Raw genomic sequence first — 16,744 nt, forward strand, 5'->3', positions numbered from 1 at the left:
TTAACTATTTTTTACCGATAATAATATAGTAACATCTTCGCAACGGTCTTTTCGTTATCTATTTTAGCTACTCGTATCATTTTACATGAATATTATTTGAACTAGAGATTTTGGTTATTTTCAAGGTGTTTTGCTACATATGAAACGACTGCGTTTGGTATATTGCAATATTATATTATTTTTATAGATACAGTATGACGTGTCACAACTGACAAGTACCAGAAATAACTAACAAAACCGTGATTTGGCCTTTTCACCACCGAAACACAGACACTCTCTGACCTGCTCTTGACTCTCTCATTCTCTCTCTGCTTTTCTCTCCTCCGCGAAACCCATTTTCTTCAGAAGCTCAAGTTTCCCAAGAAAATGTTGTTCAAGAAACCCAATTTTACCAGGAAAATGTTGATCCGTCCGAAATACATCCTCCTCATTCTTGCTGTTATTGCTGCTCTCAATGCATTTCGCTTATCCCCTTCTTTTCGTTATAGAAACGCCTCAGATAATGATCAGGTGCCTTCACTTTCTATTTCTGTGTTTCACTTCCTTTCAGGTTTGTTCAGTAATTGATTCCATCTTCTTTCTTGGCCAACGAAGTCGAAGTACCCAGCTCACGATTCTGGCATTTTCGAGGAAGTCTTCCTGTACCCCGATGTTTTCTTGCGTAATTACGCTAGGATGGAGGAGGATTTCAAGGTCTTCGTATACCCAAACAAAGATGAAGAGCTTTATGATTTTAATCAGAGGAGAATTCACGGGATGCTTTCTAGTGAAATGTTCTTCCTTTTTCTGTGTTTTGTTTTTCTGTCCATGGTCAAATATTTGTCATTCTCACTGAAATTTTCCATTTATCTAATTTGTAAGGTATGGAGAATTATCTGATGGAATAAGACTGTCATATCATGTTTTAGTAGAAACAAGAAACATTGCATCCCATATTCTGGCTACACAACATCACCTCGTGTATATTGCAGGACAACACTCCTTTTCTTTGTTTATGGAGCAAGTTCACGGGACGATGACCCAAACCGAGAGAGATTCAAAACTTCCAAGTATTGCATTTGTGACGGACCATACTTTATCACAAGAACTTGTATAATGGACTCAATCCATTCCGGATGTGTTCCTGGTAAGAAGGATCCTTATATTGTGTTTCTGTTGCTTATATTGTGTTTCTGTTGCGTATCTTTAAATCGAGATTTTAACTAGTTTCGCGTGCCGTCTCTGCAGTGATCTTGTATGATGAATATGAACTGCCATTCAATAACATCCTTGACTGGAGAAAGTTTTCTGTAATAATCAATAAGGATAATGCTCATCTCCTAGCGCTGACCCTCGAATCCATATCAGATTCGAAATTCATTGAACCGCATCACAACATAGTCAAGGTGAATAAGTGTTCTGTGGCATTTTGGTGATAATAAGCTGTCTATGTTCTCAGTGTTTAGCTATATACATTTTTTGATGTTGTCAGGTTCAAAGGCACTTTGAGTGGAATTCACCTTCAAGAAGATTTGATGTCTTCCACATGATAATGTACGAGCTCTGGTTGCACTACCTATCCCTATCATAGTCCTCTTATTATTGCTGAACTTCTGTACATTCCCAAACACAAAGATGAGCACAACCTGGTTCCATTCTTTGTTCATTTCCTCAACTTCTTCACCAGATCAAGTTGGAATTTGAAGGAATATGAGTTACTAGTTAGAATTTGTTACATTCTTTTGTTCATTTGTATTTTTTACGGCCTAATAAAGCTCTGGTTCCATTGCATATATCAATTCCTCTGTTTCTCATACTAATTATTCTATTCATATATAGTATTGACACTGTAACTGATATAATGAGCAAAGAATCGCCGAGCTGGAAACATCTTGTATGATCGAGATGCCGCATCGGAAAATCGTACGCGAACAGCCAGGGAGCATCATCTCGGGAATCTCCAGGAGACTAAGGAAGAAATGCTGGTCCACAACATTCTTTGAGTCCAAGCAGGCATGACCATTCACTCTTGCTACAAAGCTAGAAGTATTGTATTGATGAGAAAAATGGTGCAGATTAGGATCAAACATGTCTTTATGTATACCAAGGGAAGGTACTTACTTGAGCTTGAAGCATCGGCCATGCAAAAACCTTGCATAGAACTTGGCTCGAAGGCCTGGACCATGCTGCAAGAGTGCAAGTCATGGCCAGTAGGCTCATTAGCATCTACTTTGTTTCATGAATTATACTTCTCTCTAAAGTTGCGTGGCCACGAAGATAACGTGTCTTTTGATGACATGTGCCTAAACTCGGGCCAATCCACGCACACAGAAGTTGCATGGTCCTTTTGAACAATTGACATGTGCATAAACTCGGGTCGACACGTGTGCATAGATATTGCATGGCCATAACAGTGTTTTTCTGAGTGAGAATCGAACTCATAATCCTTCGAATTTATACGGTTTGATCCCATAAAAATTTACCAACCATGCTATCACTCAATACACACTCGAAATTTCAAATTAACAAGCAAAATAACCTAACGAACAATCAAATTAAAAATTGACAAACGAAATAGGTTGGCGTTCGTTAAAAATTGAAGCTCATACTCAAACAGTCAAATTCAAAGAAAAGAAGAAAGCAGAGAACCCGACAGTGAGAGAATATCAGCTCAGTCAGTTTTGCTACATTTGAAACGATTGCATTTGGTATATTGTAATGTTATATTATTTTATAGATACAGTATAAATATACATTGACGTATAGTACCGGTTGTAAATACATTTATACAGTGACCTGTCACAACTCACAAATACCAGAAATAACTAACAAAACCGTCATTTGGACTTTTCATCACCGAAATACACACAGACACTCTCTGACCTGCTCTTGACTCTCCCATTCTCTCTCTGCTTTTCTCTCCTCTGCAAAACACATTTTCTCCAGAAACCCAATTTTCCCAAGAAAATGTCGCTCCGTCGAAAATTCATCTTCCTCATGGTTGCTTTTGCTGCTATCAATGTAGTTTACTTACGGTCTTCTTTTCTTTATAGAATCGCCTCATATAATGATCGGGTGCCTTCACTTTCTATTTCTGTGTTTCACTTTCTTTCAGGTTTGTTCATTCATTGATGCCAATTTTTTTTTTCTTGGCCAACGAAGCCCAAGTACCCAGTTCACGATTCTGGTATTTTCGAGGAAGTCTTCCAGTACCCCGATGTCTTCTTGCGTAATTACGCTCAGATGGAAGACGATTTCAAGATCTTCGTATACCCAAACAAAGATGAAGAGATTTCTTATTTTAATCAGAGAAGAATTCACGGGATGCTTTCTAGTGAAATGTTCTTCCATTACAATCTCTTATCCTCTGACAGATTTCGTGCGAGTGATCACTCTAAGGCTCATCTGTTTTTCATTCCCCTTACTTGGTTCCAAATTCTTGGCAAGGTACGATTTCTTTTGTTCGAAGAAATTCTTTTTGGCGACAGTTCAAGAAATCAATGTATCTGATCCTTAGTACTCTTCTTTGGATCGTGTCTTTATACAACTTTATGTATCTTGAACTCTAAAATCTCTTTATTGGTTTATTTGTCTTGTTCTGCCATTTGTACTTGTTAGGGTTGATAGAAACATAAATCACGGCTGCTGACAAACACAGATTATGGTCAATGATAGAACATGAATCACGGCTGTTGATAAGCACAGATCATGGATATTAATTGCAAGAATTACAGTGTAATTGCAATTATTGTAAAAGCATGGTATAAAATAAACATTCACAGAAGAAAGATTTAGAGGGTCATGAGGGATGAAGAATTTATATTTGATAAAATGCCAAGCTGAAAGAAATGATTTCCTTTCTTTCTTTTTTTCTGTTCAAAAATGGTTGGAACTACATCAATGACTACTCGATCATGGAAACTGAACTACGTGACTTGTGACTATATGAAGATCCCATATTTGAAAAAATGGCTAGATGAGAAAATTTGATGTGTTAGTCTCCTTTTCACATAATGCAGCGTGATTGATCTCTGACTTTCACCCTTCTTGTATGCAGGGAGTTTATGCTAATGGTGAGGATTATATTCGGTACATAATTGATGAGTACCCTCACTGGAATCGAAGTACAGGTGTTGATCACTTTTTCGTGACTTGCCATGACGATGGAGCAAGACTTTCTGAAAAAGCCCCATTGAATCATTCAATCACAGTCTTGTGTTGCGCACATTATGAACACAAACATGGCGTACACCACAAGCGCCACCATCACCATATAACTCTCCCCCAGATACGACTGCCATTTGCTCGAGCTGGTGGAAATGACATACACAACAGGTACCTCCAGATGGTCAAACACTTTGCATGTCTTCTTCATTGACTTACTATAAACATTCCTTTTGTCCTTGTCAGTACAAATTTCTGTTTACAATTTAGCTTCTACAACCTTTTTTTTTTCTCTTCTCCTTTTCAGGTATTTCAGTATAGTGTAGGTTTAATAATCTCGGGTTGTTAGGAAAAAGTTTCCGAATTATGACTAGATGTGGTGCAGGCAGTTTGTACATTGGAAATAAAGTCCATTTTCTTTGGCTGATATATGTTTTATCTGTAACATATTTGGCATTCACCTCGTGTATATTGCAGGACAACACTCGCTTTCTGGGCTTGGCGAGCAAGTTCATGGGACGATGACCCAAACCGAGAGAAATTCAAAACATCCAAGTACTGCATTTGCGACGGACCATACTTAATCACTAGAATTTGTATAATGGACTCAATCCATTCCGGATGTGTTCCTGGTAAGAAGGATCCTTATATTGTGTTTCTTGTGTGTATCTTTTAATAGAGTTTTTTAACTAGTTTCTTGCATGCCTTCTCTGCAGTAATCTTGTATGATGAATATGAACTGCCATTCAATAACATCCTTGACTGGAGAAAGTTTTCTGTAATAATCAATAAGGATATTGCTCATCTGGTAGAGCAGATCCTTGAATCCATATCAGATTCCAAATTCATTGAACTGCATCACAACACAGTCAAGGTGAGTTAGTGTTCTATAGCATTTTGGTGATAATCAGCTGTCTATGTTCTCAGTTTATATATATATATTTGATGTTGTCAGGTTCAAAGGCACTTCGAGTGGAATTCACCTTCAAGAAGATATGATGCCTTCCATATGATAATGTACGAGCTCTGGTTGCGTCACCTAGTCCTAGCACAGGCTTCTTATTAGTCCTGAACTTGTGTACATTCCGAAACACAAAGATGTGCACAACTTAGTATCAGTTACAGTGACGAGCACAAATATACCATTTTCTTTACCAGATCAAGTTCGAAGTTAAGGAATATGTGTTACTAGCAAGAATTTGTTCCATTCTTTGTTCATTTTTGTTTTTGACGGCCTAAGGAAGCTCCAGGTCCATTGAATACATCATCAATTCCTCTGTTTCTCAAACTAATTTCTTACATGGATTATTTCACCAAGGTCTTCTTATACAGCATTAAAGAAGAGTTTTGTGCAATTAAATGATTATACGTCAAGATGGATTTGATGGGTGTGGCCGTGTGGGGCTCTTGGGGTAGGCTCTGACGATGCATGCAGTTCCATGAGATGTGAGGGTGGCATAGATTAGACTAGTGATGGGTTTGATCAAAAAACAGCATTACCAATAATAATCACACCCGGTTTTTGACTGCCCAAAGAAGAGATTGACACAGGCATTATAATTGCCCACATTTCTCTAACACAAACAACAAATCAATCATTAGTTCCTAACACAAACAACAAATCCTGTACACAACAGTACTCTAAATTTCATATATCATCAGGCAATTGGAAGTTCTGAGAACCAAAAACTTGATGAGAAGTGTTTTCGACAAAGACAGCGACTCCACATTTGCTGCCATTGAAGCTTCCCCAGAGAGTGAAGTTGACAGTGCCGGATACAGTCTTCTTGGCCGAAATGTCCTTGACGGCGCAGAGCTTTTCGAGCTTTCTTACGACAAAGTCATTGGATAGGACGCGCCCTTTGTTCTCTCCGGTTGGACAGTTAGTCACCAATCCACTCTCATATAGAGCCACCATGACGTTGGCACCATTGCCGTCAACTTTGCTCCTCAAAGCTCCTTTCAGTGAGACTTGCAATGAATCTGATGTTGGTCTTTGAAAGGTTGCCTGTTCACATAAAGAACTTTTTTGTATTAGTAATTATTTGAAGTTAAAAAATCATGCTTGCACTTTTCATTGAACAATGATGAGTTACAATGTCGTATGTTATCCATCTAAAAAAGGGCATTAGTAAATAAAGCATGCCAGATTAATCAAAGAGTATGATAATCCAATCCACTGATAATAGATTATATATCTTAACTAATGATTAGATCTTTAGATTAGTTGCGACTGGCCGGCAAGTCTTCAATGTCATTGCTTAAGATGCGTTTCTAAACCCAAGTTACTAGTTATGGGACTAGTTACCATTTGTAATGAAAAACAAGTCTAGGTTCAAGGATTGTTTGCGATGCTAAAAATACAAATTCATGCAAGTTTGACGTGTCCACATTGAACATATAAACTCAAACCAAAGAATTTTGTTGATTTGAGTTGGCTGAGATTTCTGATAATATTCTAGACTTTGTCGCCTTAAACATGGTAGAATTTGATTCCGCAAGTATTGACATGGAATATCATGGGGGGAGGCGTAATGCAACTTTTGGACACTGAAAGAATTGATTATGTCCAACTAGATTACCGAATATAAAAAATCAATATAAAGAATCTGCCCAAACATTAAAAAATCTGACCGTGTGTGCATATACATTGAAACAATTTTCAATTTTGGGTTCTCAAATTGAAACGTTTGAACATTTGGTGATTGAGTTGGAAATTGACAACTCTTTCACTGATTAAAAATGACATTACCCTAATATCAAGACTCTACTACTTAGTAATAATGATCATTGGGATAATTTGTAATTGAATTTTCATGGTAAAACATATCCTAACTAAAAAATCCAAATATATATATATATATATATATGTATATATAAGAAATCATGCACAAAATTAGTAGGTAAAAAAAGGAATTAAATAATTACCTGGAAGCCAAGAGCAGGAAATCTTGGTGCACTATTAATCAAAGACAACACAGCATCCTCTTCAGTCCCCACACACTGGGCCTTGCCTTGGACCACAATTTGGGGCGTAAACATGGTATCCAAATTCATGGCCTCAACATAGGCCTTTTGTCTAACAGTCCAATGGCTCAGCCCATACGGATCCTTCCAGCCCATAAAATCCCAATAGTCCACATGATAAGCAAGCAGCACCACCACCGGCAAGTCCAGCCCAAAATCCCCCCTCCCTAGCCGCGAAAACAGCAATTCCGCCTCCGGCGACGTCTTACACCCCTGCGACGTGAATAGCTCCACCAGCACCGCTCCCCCTCGCCGCTTCTCCTCCTCCGTCGTGTCCACCGTCACTGACGTGGCAGCCGCTGATGACGACGACGTAGTAGTAGTGCTGTCCTTGCCGAAGCAGGTCAAGAGACGGCGCACCATTTTTGCCTAAATTTCGCGTCGCCTCGAATTCCCTAAGTGGTGGCGGAGGTGGGATTACAGGAGAAGATAGAGATGATATAGAGAAATTAAAATTGTATGTATATGTGTAAATGATTGAGAACAGAGAGAGAGGAAGAGAGAGAGTTGTAATATGTGTGGAGTTGATGGAGAAGAGACGAAGGCGGCGTAAAATATGCTTTTCATAGAAGGATATGTTTTGGGTTCGTTGCCTCGCCGACGTGAACAAGTCGGTGACAGGTAGTTTGTCATGGTTCATGGTTGGTTGGAGAGGAATCTGAGCCATTAAAGAAAGTGTAGTTCAACTTTACAGCTGCCGCGATACAGATGTTCTTGCTGTTGGATCTTTGTCAAAATGGTTGATTAGTTTAAGATTGCATTGTTGTTACGTGTTCTATAGATCTCTAATCAGTAATAACGCGGTTTTGACCTTGATAAGCTATGCAATGTCGAAATTTGCTTTGCCTAACTGGACCCAATGGGCCGTTTCGATATTTCATTTGATGAGTTTGGGCTATGAATTTTGATAGTTGCCACTTTATTCGGCTCATCGATGTTTCACATTTTTATGCAAGTATAGAGGTGTAATGTGGACAGGCCAATCATGACACGGCCCATACATAGGTCAGTCTGTTTTGTGGGCCAACCTGGCCAGCGATCTTGCAAACATGAGGCCCGGCCCGGCCTGCTAGGTCTCCAAGGGCCGGGCCAAGCCTTTTATTTTTATTTTTTCTATAGTTTTATTAAATTTAACGGGATTGAGAAACGAAGTTTTTTTTCTATATCTCTATCCATTTGTAGAGAGAAAGCTTGGAGGGAGGGATTTGCCCAAGTGTTAGAAAAAGAGAGTCGGAGAAGATTATAGGAGCGACACTACAATTTTGGAGGGATTAGTGACGGATTTGGAGAACTTGATTTCGCTTTGAGCGACTTGATTTCTTGATTTCGGGTGGAGGGATTTGAGAATGAATGGAAGATCAACTGAAGATGACAATATGGGTGATTAATTGAAGATGATGGTATTGAATATCAATTTATTACGTATTAGGGTTTGACTTAACTTATCAAGTGAAAAATTTCTATATCCATGGACCGTCTGACGGTCGTGTTTAGACTAATAATGTTAGTTGTCCAACAATTCAAGGCGCAATCGTTCTCCATTTTAAACTCATGGTGCACAGTCAGACAACGAACAGTTCTTTTTCCTCCCCAAGCTTTCAGTCTACAAAATGATCACACCTGTAGAAATCGACAAAATATTACAAACTTCTACACTCTTACACGTGGCACAATCATACTGGAAAGCTCCTAACAGCCTACCACGTGTCAATATCAAATCGGACCACTAGTTTATCAAAACTTGGCAGACCCACTAGTTTTTATCATTATCAAATAATGAACCCAAAATAGGCATAATTCTACAGCTTAAGTTGGGGACCACAAGGAGAGGATCTAAACTAAGACTAGCCCCTCTAAATCCACCAACACCACAAGTTAATTCTTCAAAACCTCAATCTGCTGTATATATGTATGTATATGTGTGTGTGTGTGTGTGTGTGTATCTATATATATATATATATATGAACTGAATTTCACTCCCAGTTCAGCACTCTTAGCTTCAACGACTTTTCTTTGGGAGAAATAAAATAAACATGTTAGAAGGGAAAGCAGTGATTGGAGAGACTGATATGCTACAAACCATGCAACAATATGCACTTGATCTTGCAGCAAAGGCACTTGACTACTTTGATGTCACTGACTCCATTGAAATCGCTCGCTTCATAAAGAAGGTAAGCAACTGCACACTTGAAAAAGGCCTTGGTTGTGTGAGAGGGAGTGGAGTTTTTTTATTTATAAACCGCTCGACTGGGTTATTGGGTTACGTTGGACTAACTTGGGATTTTAAGTCTTTCACTAAAAAAAGTCATCAATTGTTGAATGAAATCAGTCTCTCTGCATTTACTCTTAAAAGTCTTTGCTAAAGTATTTTTTGGGTTGATATGCAGGAATTTGATGGGGCATATGGAGCAGGATGGCAATGCATTGTAGGGACTGATTTTGGGTCATTTGTCACTCACTGTTATGGTTGTTTCATCTACTTCTGCGTTGGAAGTCTTGCAATTTTGCTCTTTAGGGGCTCTGCAGTGACACAGCGAGAAGAGAATCAGTTGGCTGTGAAAGCCTAGTTTTTTGCTTCAATTCTCTGCATTTACTCTCGCCTGCTTGGTTTGATAGACTAGGAAAAAAATATATGAATATTTTCTTACCTCAAAATTCACTTCATTCTGAGTTGTTTAAAATTGTTTCTAAATTTTTGATTCTCTTGACAATATACAATTGTGACTCAGTAATCCACTGCCTGCCTAACAAATATATGTCGAATGTATCAAATTAGTATACTCCATATTAATATAGGGGATCCCATCAGAACTTTGCTGTCAACGACATACTTGAGTCTTCAGGGGCATTGGACGAACTTTAAAAAATAGGCCCTTTTGAGGAATTTTTTTTTAAATGTCATATATTACTTAAAAATATGAATTTTGTAACATTTTGAAATACAAAATCAATAATTATGTTGGTGTAATCAGCTTTTTCCGTCAAATCACTTTCAATAGACAATAGGCTAACTCATTTAGCATTTCTTGTGACTACTATCAACTATTTCCGTCAAATCACTTGCAATAGATAGGAATCACTGAATCGGTAAAAAGAAAGGCAAGAACAACCATAGATGTTAAAAGATCAAAAAGATGTATGTGGATGTAGCTTTTCAATCCATACAAATTCAACAAATTAAAGAACATATAGAGCCTCCGGAATGCACTTTAACACAAACACCTTGTGATCATTTTATCAGAAATCAAAGTCATCTTGATTTGGCTTTGGTGAGGTTAACATGGCTGTATAAAGCCTGACTCTGTCCTCCCCCATTGAAGAACTCCTTGAATGTGGTCTCCGCGGCCTAATAAACGACAAAGAAGTAAGCGTTAACCGGTGCTTGTACCTCCTCCAAGCCAACTGAATTGCAACAGTAGCCCAAGTCCTCCATCCTGGTGAATAATATCTTGCACTCCTCTTCACCTTGTCATTCAAAAATGTGTACCTAAAATGTTGTGTCACATACTTGACATCTTCAGCTTCCAGTCCAAATGCCTCTGTAGCTTCGAGAGTGACTAGTGTGGACGTAGATGGCGGTAGTCGTTCAATGAATGGTCTTCTCAAACACCACGACAAGAGCTCGTCGCCACTGAAATTTCCAGGGCCTAACATGCAGCAACTCTTCACACCGTCTCGGAGAACTTGGCAGCTCTGAAGATGTCCCCTCACTACAAATAACATTCTCTGAACTGGGTCTCCCTCTCTTGTTATCTGCATTGTTAGACAGTAACATGGTATTGTTTGACAGTAAAATCAAACAAATGAATAAATAAGATGGTTCGAATGTATGAGACTGGAACTCACTGTTTCTCCCTTTGTGAATATGAAGGATTTCACTCGGTCGCAGATGTTTTCGAGGACCAGATCATCCATATGTTGGAAAAGAGGAACCTTAAACATAATCGAAAAATCATCAAAAAGGTTTCTTAGAGAAGATTATGAGGGTTTTTTTTTCCTTAAATTAAGAAATGTGTCATGTGTGTACTTGTGTTCTACCTGTCTAACTAGATCTAGGCAAAGATAGTACTTGATGTCTCTCCTGAGGCCTTCAGGGAGGTCACCAACCATCTTACTCTCATCGACACCGCGCATTGCAGCCCAGCGTTGTCGTTCGTAGTTGCGTACTCGTTGCCTGAATCCATGAGGCAATTCCCTCTTCCTCATCCACCACTCTATATTCCTCATCCTCAATTGCATTGCTTGTTTCTTTGATGTTGTTGCTTGCAAGAACACCTTCATGACCATAAAAAACACAAGAGTTTATAACAGCTACCATGAAAGTACGTACTCTTTTCAATAAGATCATTCATTGATTACCTTGATGTTTCCAATCAACATGGTGACTAGAAGAAGTCCAGTGGTTATAACAATGATGTTGAATAGCCCTTCTGACCATTCTGTTGTGCTCACCAGATTCCCAAAAGTACTGTTCATAACAAGTAAATGTAGCTTTATATTGCATTGCAAAGAGACTGTTATGAAAATGTTAGATATAGCCATGTGGTTTATAAGAAAACTCATGTCTCTATCCAAGATCCATCTAAGAGGTATTTTCGGCTTAAGTACCATTATGTGAGACGGACCAGACGACTCAAGGAAAATAAAGTCGTGTGGACCCGATGTATCCACAAAAATCAGTAACATCAAAGCGGACAATATTTGATATGAGTAGAGCTGAGATTGTCAATATGGCATCGGAGCATCTACTTGTCTAATTGTTGGATATGACATAACACAACGTACAAGTGCAGGGGAGTGTTCACAACCTACAAGTACAGGGGAGTGTTCGATATACCACATTGGTTTTGGTAAACCCAAACCATATGATATATAAGAAAACTCACAGGAACCGGTGACAATATTTTTGATGTGAGTAGGACCGGAATTTTCAACTGAAAAACAAAAAGAATAAATACCTCAGAGTCATTAGGCCCCAAAAGATTGGAAAAAGTACTTTCTCGAATCGATTTTCATTAGTGACAAGCTGAACAGTCCAAGCATATGCACCATAGTCATAGTTTTGATCTGTGTCAAGACAAGTAGACCTTGCACCCTTGTTCTCTGCCCATGAAAATCTTTTTCTGTCTGTCAACATATTTGTTGTTCCATAATAGATAGGCTCTTTACAAGTCAATAATTTCACTGAACATCCTTCTGCTACACTGCACTGCTCTCTTAAGCATTTTGTACTTCTCTGTATCCCTAACAAGTACCAGCATGCTCCTGCTGCCTGTAAATCAATCAATTTAACCAAACATGGCCTTAAATGGATCCCTATATATATATATATATATAAATATCTCATCACTGCTGAATCTTTGAAAGTTCGTAAGTGGACAAAGAGTAGAAAATAGAAAGACATACTTTACAGAAACATTCTCATTACTTGCATGATCTGATGTTGGATTAAATGAACTAAAATTCAAAAGTTACTTTATTAAAGTCCTTGAACTACAAGAGTTTGGAATTATTAACTTTTGTACTGTTTATGATTTTGTGTATATAATTGACTGTCTTAATTTGATTCAGGTGAATCATTTTTCAAAAGTTTTGCCATGTAGGGAGGGGAGGGGAGAGAATAGAAGGAATAATAATTTTCCCCTCTCATGTTTGGATGGATAAAAAAAGGGAAAGAAAGAAAACTAGTTTAATTTACTAATTTATCCTTAATTTTTATGTTAGAGTGTTATGTACAAGGGTAAAATAAGTTTTTAACATATAAACAACTTGATAGGTTATCCCTTCCCTTAATAAAATATCCCCTTTAATTCCTTCCAAATCTCTTCCCTTAATTTTTTATAAACTATTTAAACAAGGGAATTGGCAGGAAGCTCTTTCCATTCTCTTACCTCCCCTCCCCTCCCCTCCCCATCTCTCAATCCAAACACACTTTAAGTATAAGTTTTAGTGTAGGAACACATTTTTTTGGTAATAAAAAACGACACTATGTAATCCTAAGAGTGTGTTTGGATTGAGGGACTTGGGGGTAAGGGAAGAGAAGGGAGGGAAGGGAGGGAAAGGGGGAATATTTTTCCCTCTCCCATGTTTGGATAGATAAAAAAAAGGAAGGAGAGAAAATTTGTTTAATTTACTAATTTATCCTTATTTTTATGTTTAAATATTATGTACAAGGGTAAAATAGGTATTTAACTTATAAATGATGTAATTAGTAATCTCTTCCCTCCAAATGACTCCATTATGGGAGGAAGAATTTTGACAAAAATTTAATGAAATCTTTCTTCCAATTCCCTTCAAATCCCCCCCCCCCCTTAATTTTTTTTTAAAACTATCAAAACAAGGGAATTTGAAGGAAACTCTCTTTTCATTTCCTTCATTTCCTTTCAAATCTCTCAATCCAAACACACTCTAAGTATAAGTTTTGGGTAACCGAAAACGACAGTACTATATCAAAGAGTAGGAATATATACTTACATGAGACGCAACAAAATAGGCAATAAGATTGAGAGTTAATCCCCACCAAACAGTACCAAAGACATGAGCAGCTGCATTTTGCGATCGACGAAGGAGGCAGACTGTGTGGTAGATCTTTGGAAGGAATTGCAGCAAAAATGTCAATAACATCATTGTCATCACCATTGTTACTGATCCTTTCTCCATTAGTGAAGGAAGCACCACCCACAACACTATCTGCACCCACACACATACATATATATATAGAGAGAGAGAGTAAATATATATACAATTCTAATATATATTCCTTTTCTTCATTTCTCAGTTTCCCATACCAAATATCTTATTAATACTCATATTCCATACAAAACTATCGGTTAATAAAATAATTAGGTGGCATAATTAAAGACACATGCATATGTGTGTGCGTGTCTATATATATTTCATTTTTAAGCAGTAGTACATAGTTAAATTAAATTTTAACGTAAACTTATTGTTCATCTATTAACATATTGTAAAATATATATTTGTTCTCAAGCTTATTAGTTTTTTTGAGATAATCATGTACTTTTTTACTTCACCTAATAAAATGTTCGAGAGATATATATATATACACACCACTGCTCAAGTGTAGACGTCCATACCTTATTAAGTTACGGACTCTGCTTCTTGAGCAATTCCGCAAAGTGAAATAAGAAATGAGCTCACTGCTTTGGACCCGATTGTTCAAAAAACAGCGGAATCTGTCCGTGGATGTTCGCATCTGAACGGTATTCTCTACTGTTCTATAATTCTATGTGTGTGTATGGCGAGTTCTAAGGTATCAATGTGGCAAACCAAACCTAATTTAAAAAAAAAAAAAAAAAAAAAAAAACTCATATAATGCGCAGTTGCACACACAGACACAAATCTATGTGTTTTTTTTTTAATTTTTTTTCCTGTATAGTGAATTATAGGCTCTTGAAAAGGTAATAAATTTAACCCCACCCACATGATTTATCACATTTGTCCTATTCGTGGTGACTTAACTCATTAACTGCATTTAGTCTGTTTGTGATGATGTAATGTCAGTACACACAATAATGTAATGGAATTATCACAAACAAGAATCACATTATCAGAAGAATATATATATAATGCAATTCTTGGCAAAATAATAATATTGCTGTCAAAGTCTTTACTGTATTAATAAAGACAAGTTTTATGTCACATGGTTCACGCTTGAAAGCAACTCATAGGATGCACTTGTCACCCCTAAACACATCTCCAATCCCCATGACTGTTCATCTATGTATATGTCCAAACAAACATAGTCATCGGTTTTATCAACAGTGAGCAAACTATTCAGAGTGATCGGGTTGGCGTGCGATGAATTACCATAAACTCAAATTTCACTTGTCTTATATGAGTTTAAAATCGGACTGTGAAACCCACATCGCACAAAAATTTCTCATGCGATGACGGGATAAGTTCACCATCAGATACTATCGCTCAAATGGTTCAAAGTCGAATATACACAGTTAACATAAAAAATACACTATTACACAAAATCCTATAAATTGTTTTCATATATTTGAATCAAACATAAACTTAGTTTTAATCATCATTACACGAACAATTCAGAGTAATTAGGTTGGCTAGGATGAATCATTGGGAACTCAAATTTCACTAATCATATTGACATCTCGCAACTTATTCAGAAATTATTTATATATGCAGAGTTGAACGCACGCGGTTGAATTAAAAAAATACAGTATTAATTAACTAATCATTGTAGAAATTAGCATTTTTTCTTACCTGGGGGATAGGTAGGATAACAAAGAGATCAAGCAAGAATCCTCTTTTGGCTTTCAAGTAACGTAGCGCTGCCTTGCGAGCACTACGAGACCCTCCATCACCACCACCGATGGCGCCACCCGACGACATCTTCCCCATCTTGAGCTGGAGCCACATGTCCCACAAGTGCAAAGCATCCGTCATACCCCTGAGAACAGTGACGGTGATGGCTAACCAACCGTCCACAAACAGGCACATCCCGGACTCGCTTATGGAGAGTGAGTGAAAGAAGAGAGGGTCCACAAAAAGACCCGTTGTGCATACTAGCAGATAACCTCTGTTCCATTCTTGAATCCACTTCGCTCTCGGGTCCAATACCCGACCCATCCAATGACGGCACGTGAAACGCACACCCTGGTGTTTCTCTTCATCTTCTTCCTCTCCTTCTTCTTCGTCTACTCCTTCTAGTTCGCTGTCATCTGAGTCGGTACTGTATACGTATTGCACGTCACTTGCACGTGAGATTTCTTGCTGGTGATGAGTAGCCATTTTTTCTTTGATTTATGTACAGAGATTTTTGGAGGATTTGGCTTCAAACTTGTCCAAGAAAGGACATACAACAACTGGAGAGGTAGAAGTAGGAGGTGGTAGAGAAGGAATTAGACAGTTTTGTGAATTTACTTGATTGCCCTCAGTGCGGATTCAGTGGGAGGCCACCTGCCTCCTTAATTGTTTATTTATGGTACATAATTGAATTCAAGCAAAAATATCCTAATAATAATACATAAATATTAGGGATCCCAGTAAATAGGATCTCAATCATTCCAGTAATTCATATTGTCTCGTAATTGATATAAGTGTGGGGCTCACACAATCTGATAATAATGATCTTCCCTAAATAGCACAACAAGATTAATTGGCAAACAACCAAAACACTTCAATAACCGTTTCGTTGAAGTTTATTCATATGTGCGCATAGTTGTCCTATTTGTTTTTTAAACCGAAAACGACATCATATAAGTTTGTCTTTTGGATATCTAATATGGACCTAAACTCCGACTATCATGCCTGTGCGCATAGAAGTTTCCCACCTGACAATAGTAAAAAATCAGACCACATTTGGTTTGCAAATATTGTGAACTGACACAATCCAATTTTCATATTCATATTGCTATAATATAAGAATCTCAAAATCAATTCTTAATTTATATAAACAGTTTGGAATATTTGGGGAAGAAAATATAGTCAAGATATCACAGAAGAGTCAAATGTTTTAATCTCAAGGGCCCCCAATTAATATCTTTTGAAGAGATTAAATTGATTGATGTTGCTACTAATTAATTAT

At 37.6% G+C, this 16,744-nt stretch overlaps 5 protein-coding genes across 5 annotated transcripts; 3 read left to right on the forward strand and 2 right to left on the reverse strand.

Moving 5' to 3' along the window:
- The first annotated feature begins 2,946 nt into the window (after positions 1–2,946).
- LOC119986177 (probable glycosyltransferase At5g03795) lies at positions 2,947–4,727 on the forward strand. Its single transcript, XM_038830735.1, has 5 exons — positions 2,947–3,054; positions 3,142–3,426; positions 4,037–4,314; positions 4,470–4,531; positions 4,621–4,727. The coding sequence occupies exons 1-5, from the start codon at positions 2,947–2,949 to the stop codon at positions 4,725–4,727; spliced, it is 840 nt and encodes a 279-aa protein (XP_038686663.1).
- Positions 4,629–5,378, forward strand: LOC119985123 (probable glycosyltransferase At3g42180). Its single transcript, XM_038829302.1, has 3 exons — positions 4,629–4,775; positions 4,860–5,017; positions 5,099–5,378. The coding sequence occupies exons 1-3, from the start codon at positions 4,745–4,747 to the stop codon at positions 5,207–5,209; spliced, it is 300 nt and encodes a 99-aa protein (XP_038685230.1). The 5' UTR covers positions 4,629–4,744; the 3' UTR covers positions 5,210–5,378.
- Positions 5,379–5,662: 284 nt separating this feature from the next.
- Positions 5,663–7,841, reverse strand: LOC119985146. Its single transcript, XM_038829341.1, has 2 exons — positions 7,072–7,841; positions 5,663–6,151 (listed from the first exon to the last, which is right to left on the reverse strand). Exons 1-2 carry the CDS (start codon positions 7,531–7,533, stop codon positions 5,792–5,794), a joined length of 822 nt encoding a protein of 273 aa, XP_038685269.1. The 5' UTR covers positions 7,534–7,841; the 3' UTR covers positions 5,663–5,791.
- Positions 7,842–9,079: 1,238 nt separating this feature from the next.
- On the forward strand, positions 9,080–9,877 carry LOC119984979 (dynein light chain 2, cytoplasmic). Its single transcript, XM_038829120.1, has 2 exons — positions 9,080–9,341; positions 9,558–9,877. Exons 1-2 carry the CDS (start codon positions 9,204–9,206, stop codon positions 9,735–9,737), a joined length of 318 nt encoding a protein of 105 aa, XP_038685048.1. The 5' UTR covers positions 9,080–9,203; the 3' UTR covers positions 9,738–9,877.
- Positions 9,878–10,233: 356 nt separating this feature from the next.
- LOC119985616 (cyclic nucleotide-gated ion channel 4-like) lies at positions 10,234–16,004 on the reverse strand. The gene is made up of 7 exons (XM_038829902.1): positions 15,421–16,004; positions 13,645–13,860; positions 12,129–12,442; positions 11,530–11,638; positions 11,209–11,445; positions 11,017–11,103; positions 10,234–10,923 (listed from the first exon to the last, which is right to left on the reverse strand). Exons 1-7 carry the CDS (start codon positions 15,946–15,948, stop codon positions 10,408–10,410), a joined length of 2,007 nt encoding a protein of 668 aa, XP_038685830.1. The 5' UTR covers positions 15,949–16,004; the 3' UTR covers positions 10,234–10,407.
- Positions 16,005–16,744: the final 740 nt, after the last annotated feature.

Source organism: Tripterygium wilfordii, chromosome 19 (assembly GCF_013401445.1).
Source record: "Tripterygium wilfordii isolate XIE 37 chromosome 19, ASM1340144v1, whole genome shotgun sequence".
In the NCBI taxonomy this organism is placed as follows: Eukaryota; Viridiplantae; Streptophyta; class Magnoliopsida; order Celastrales; family Celastraceae; genus Tripterygium; species Tripterygium wilfordii.

Excerpts from the sequence above, each read along its gene's own strand:
- LOC119986177 (XM_038830735.1), top strand. The coding sequence starts at position 2,947 with ATGTCGCTCCGTCGAAAATTCATCTTCCTCATGGTTGCTTTTGCTGCT. Across the intron at positions 3,427-4,036 it reads GGTTCCAAATTCTTGGCAAG|GGAGTTTATGCTAATGGTGA; the intron begins GTACGATTTCTT and ends TCTTGTATGCAG. Across the intron at positions 4,315-4,469 it reads GGAAATGACATACACAACAG|GTTTAATAATCTCGGGTTGT; the intron begins GTACCTCCAGAT and ends AGTATAGTGTAG.
- LOC119984979 (XM_038829120.1), top strand. The coding sequence starts at position 9,204 with ATGTTAGAAGGGAAAGCAGTGATTGGAGAGACTGATATGCTACAAACC. Across the intron at positions 9,342-9,557 it reads TCGCTCGCTTCATAAAGAAG|GAATTTGATGGGGCATATGG; the intron begins GTAAGCAACTGC and ends GTTGATATGCAG.
- LOC119985146 (XM_038829341.1), bottom strand. The coding sequence starts at position 7,533 with ATGGTGCGCCGTCTCTTGACCTGCTTCGGCAAGGACAGCACTACTACT. Across the intron at positions 6,152-7,071 it reads TTCCTGCTCTTGGCTTCCAG|GCAACCTTTCAAAGACCAAC; the intron begins GTAATTATTTAA and ends TTATGTGAACAG.
- LOC119985123 (XM_038829302.1), top strand. The coding sequence starts at position 4,745 with ATGGACTCAATCCATTCCGGATGTGTTCCTG. Across the intron at positions 4,776-4,859 it reads CCATTCCGGATGTGTTCCTG|TAATCTTGTATGATGAATAT; the intron begins GTAAGAAGGATC and ends CCTTCTCTGCAG. Across the intron at positions 5,018-5,098 it reads TGCATCACAACACAGTCAAG|GTTCAAAGGCACTTCGAGTG; the intron begins GTGAGTTAGTGT and ends TGATGTTGTCAG.
- LOC119985616 (XM_038829902.1), bottom strand. The coding sequence starts at position 15,948 with ATGGCTACTCATCACCAGCAAGAAATCTCACGTGCAAGTGACGTGCAA. Across the intron at positions 12,443-13,644 it reads CCTATTTTGTTGCGTCTCAT|GCAGCAGGAGCATGCTGGTA; the intron begins GTAAGTATATAT and ends ATTGATTTACAG. Across the intron at positions 10,924-11,016 it reads TATTCACAAAGGGAGAAACA|ATAACAAGAGAGGGAGACCC; the intron begins GTGAGTTCCAGT and ends CTAACAATGCAG.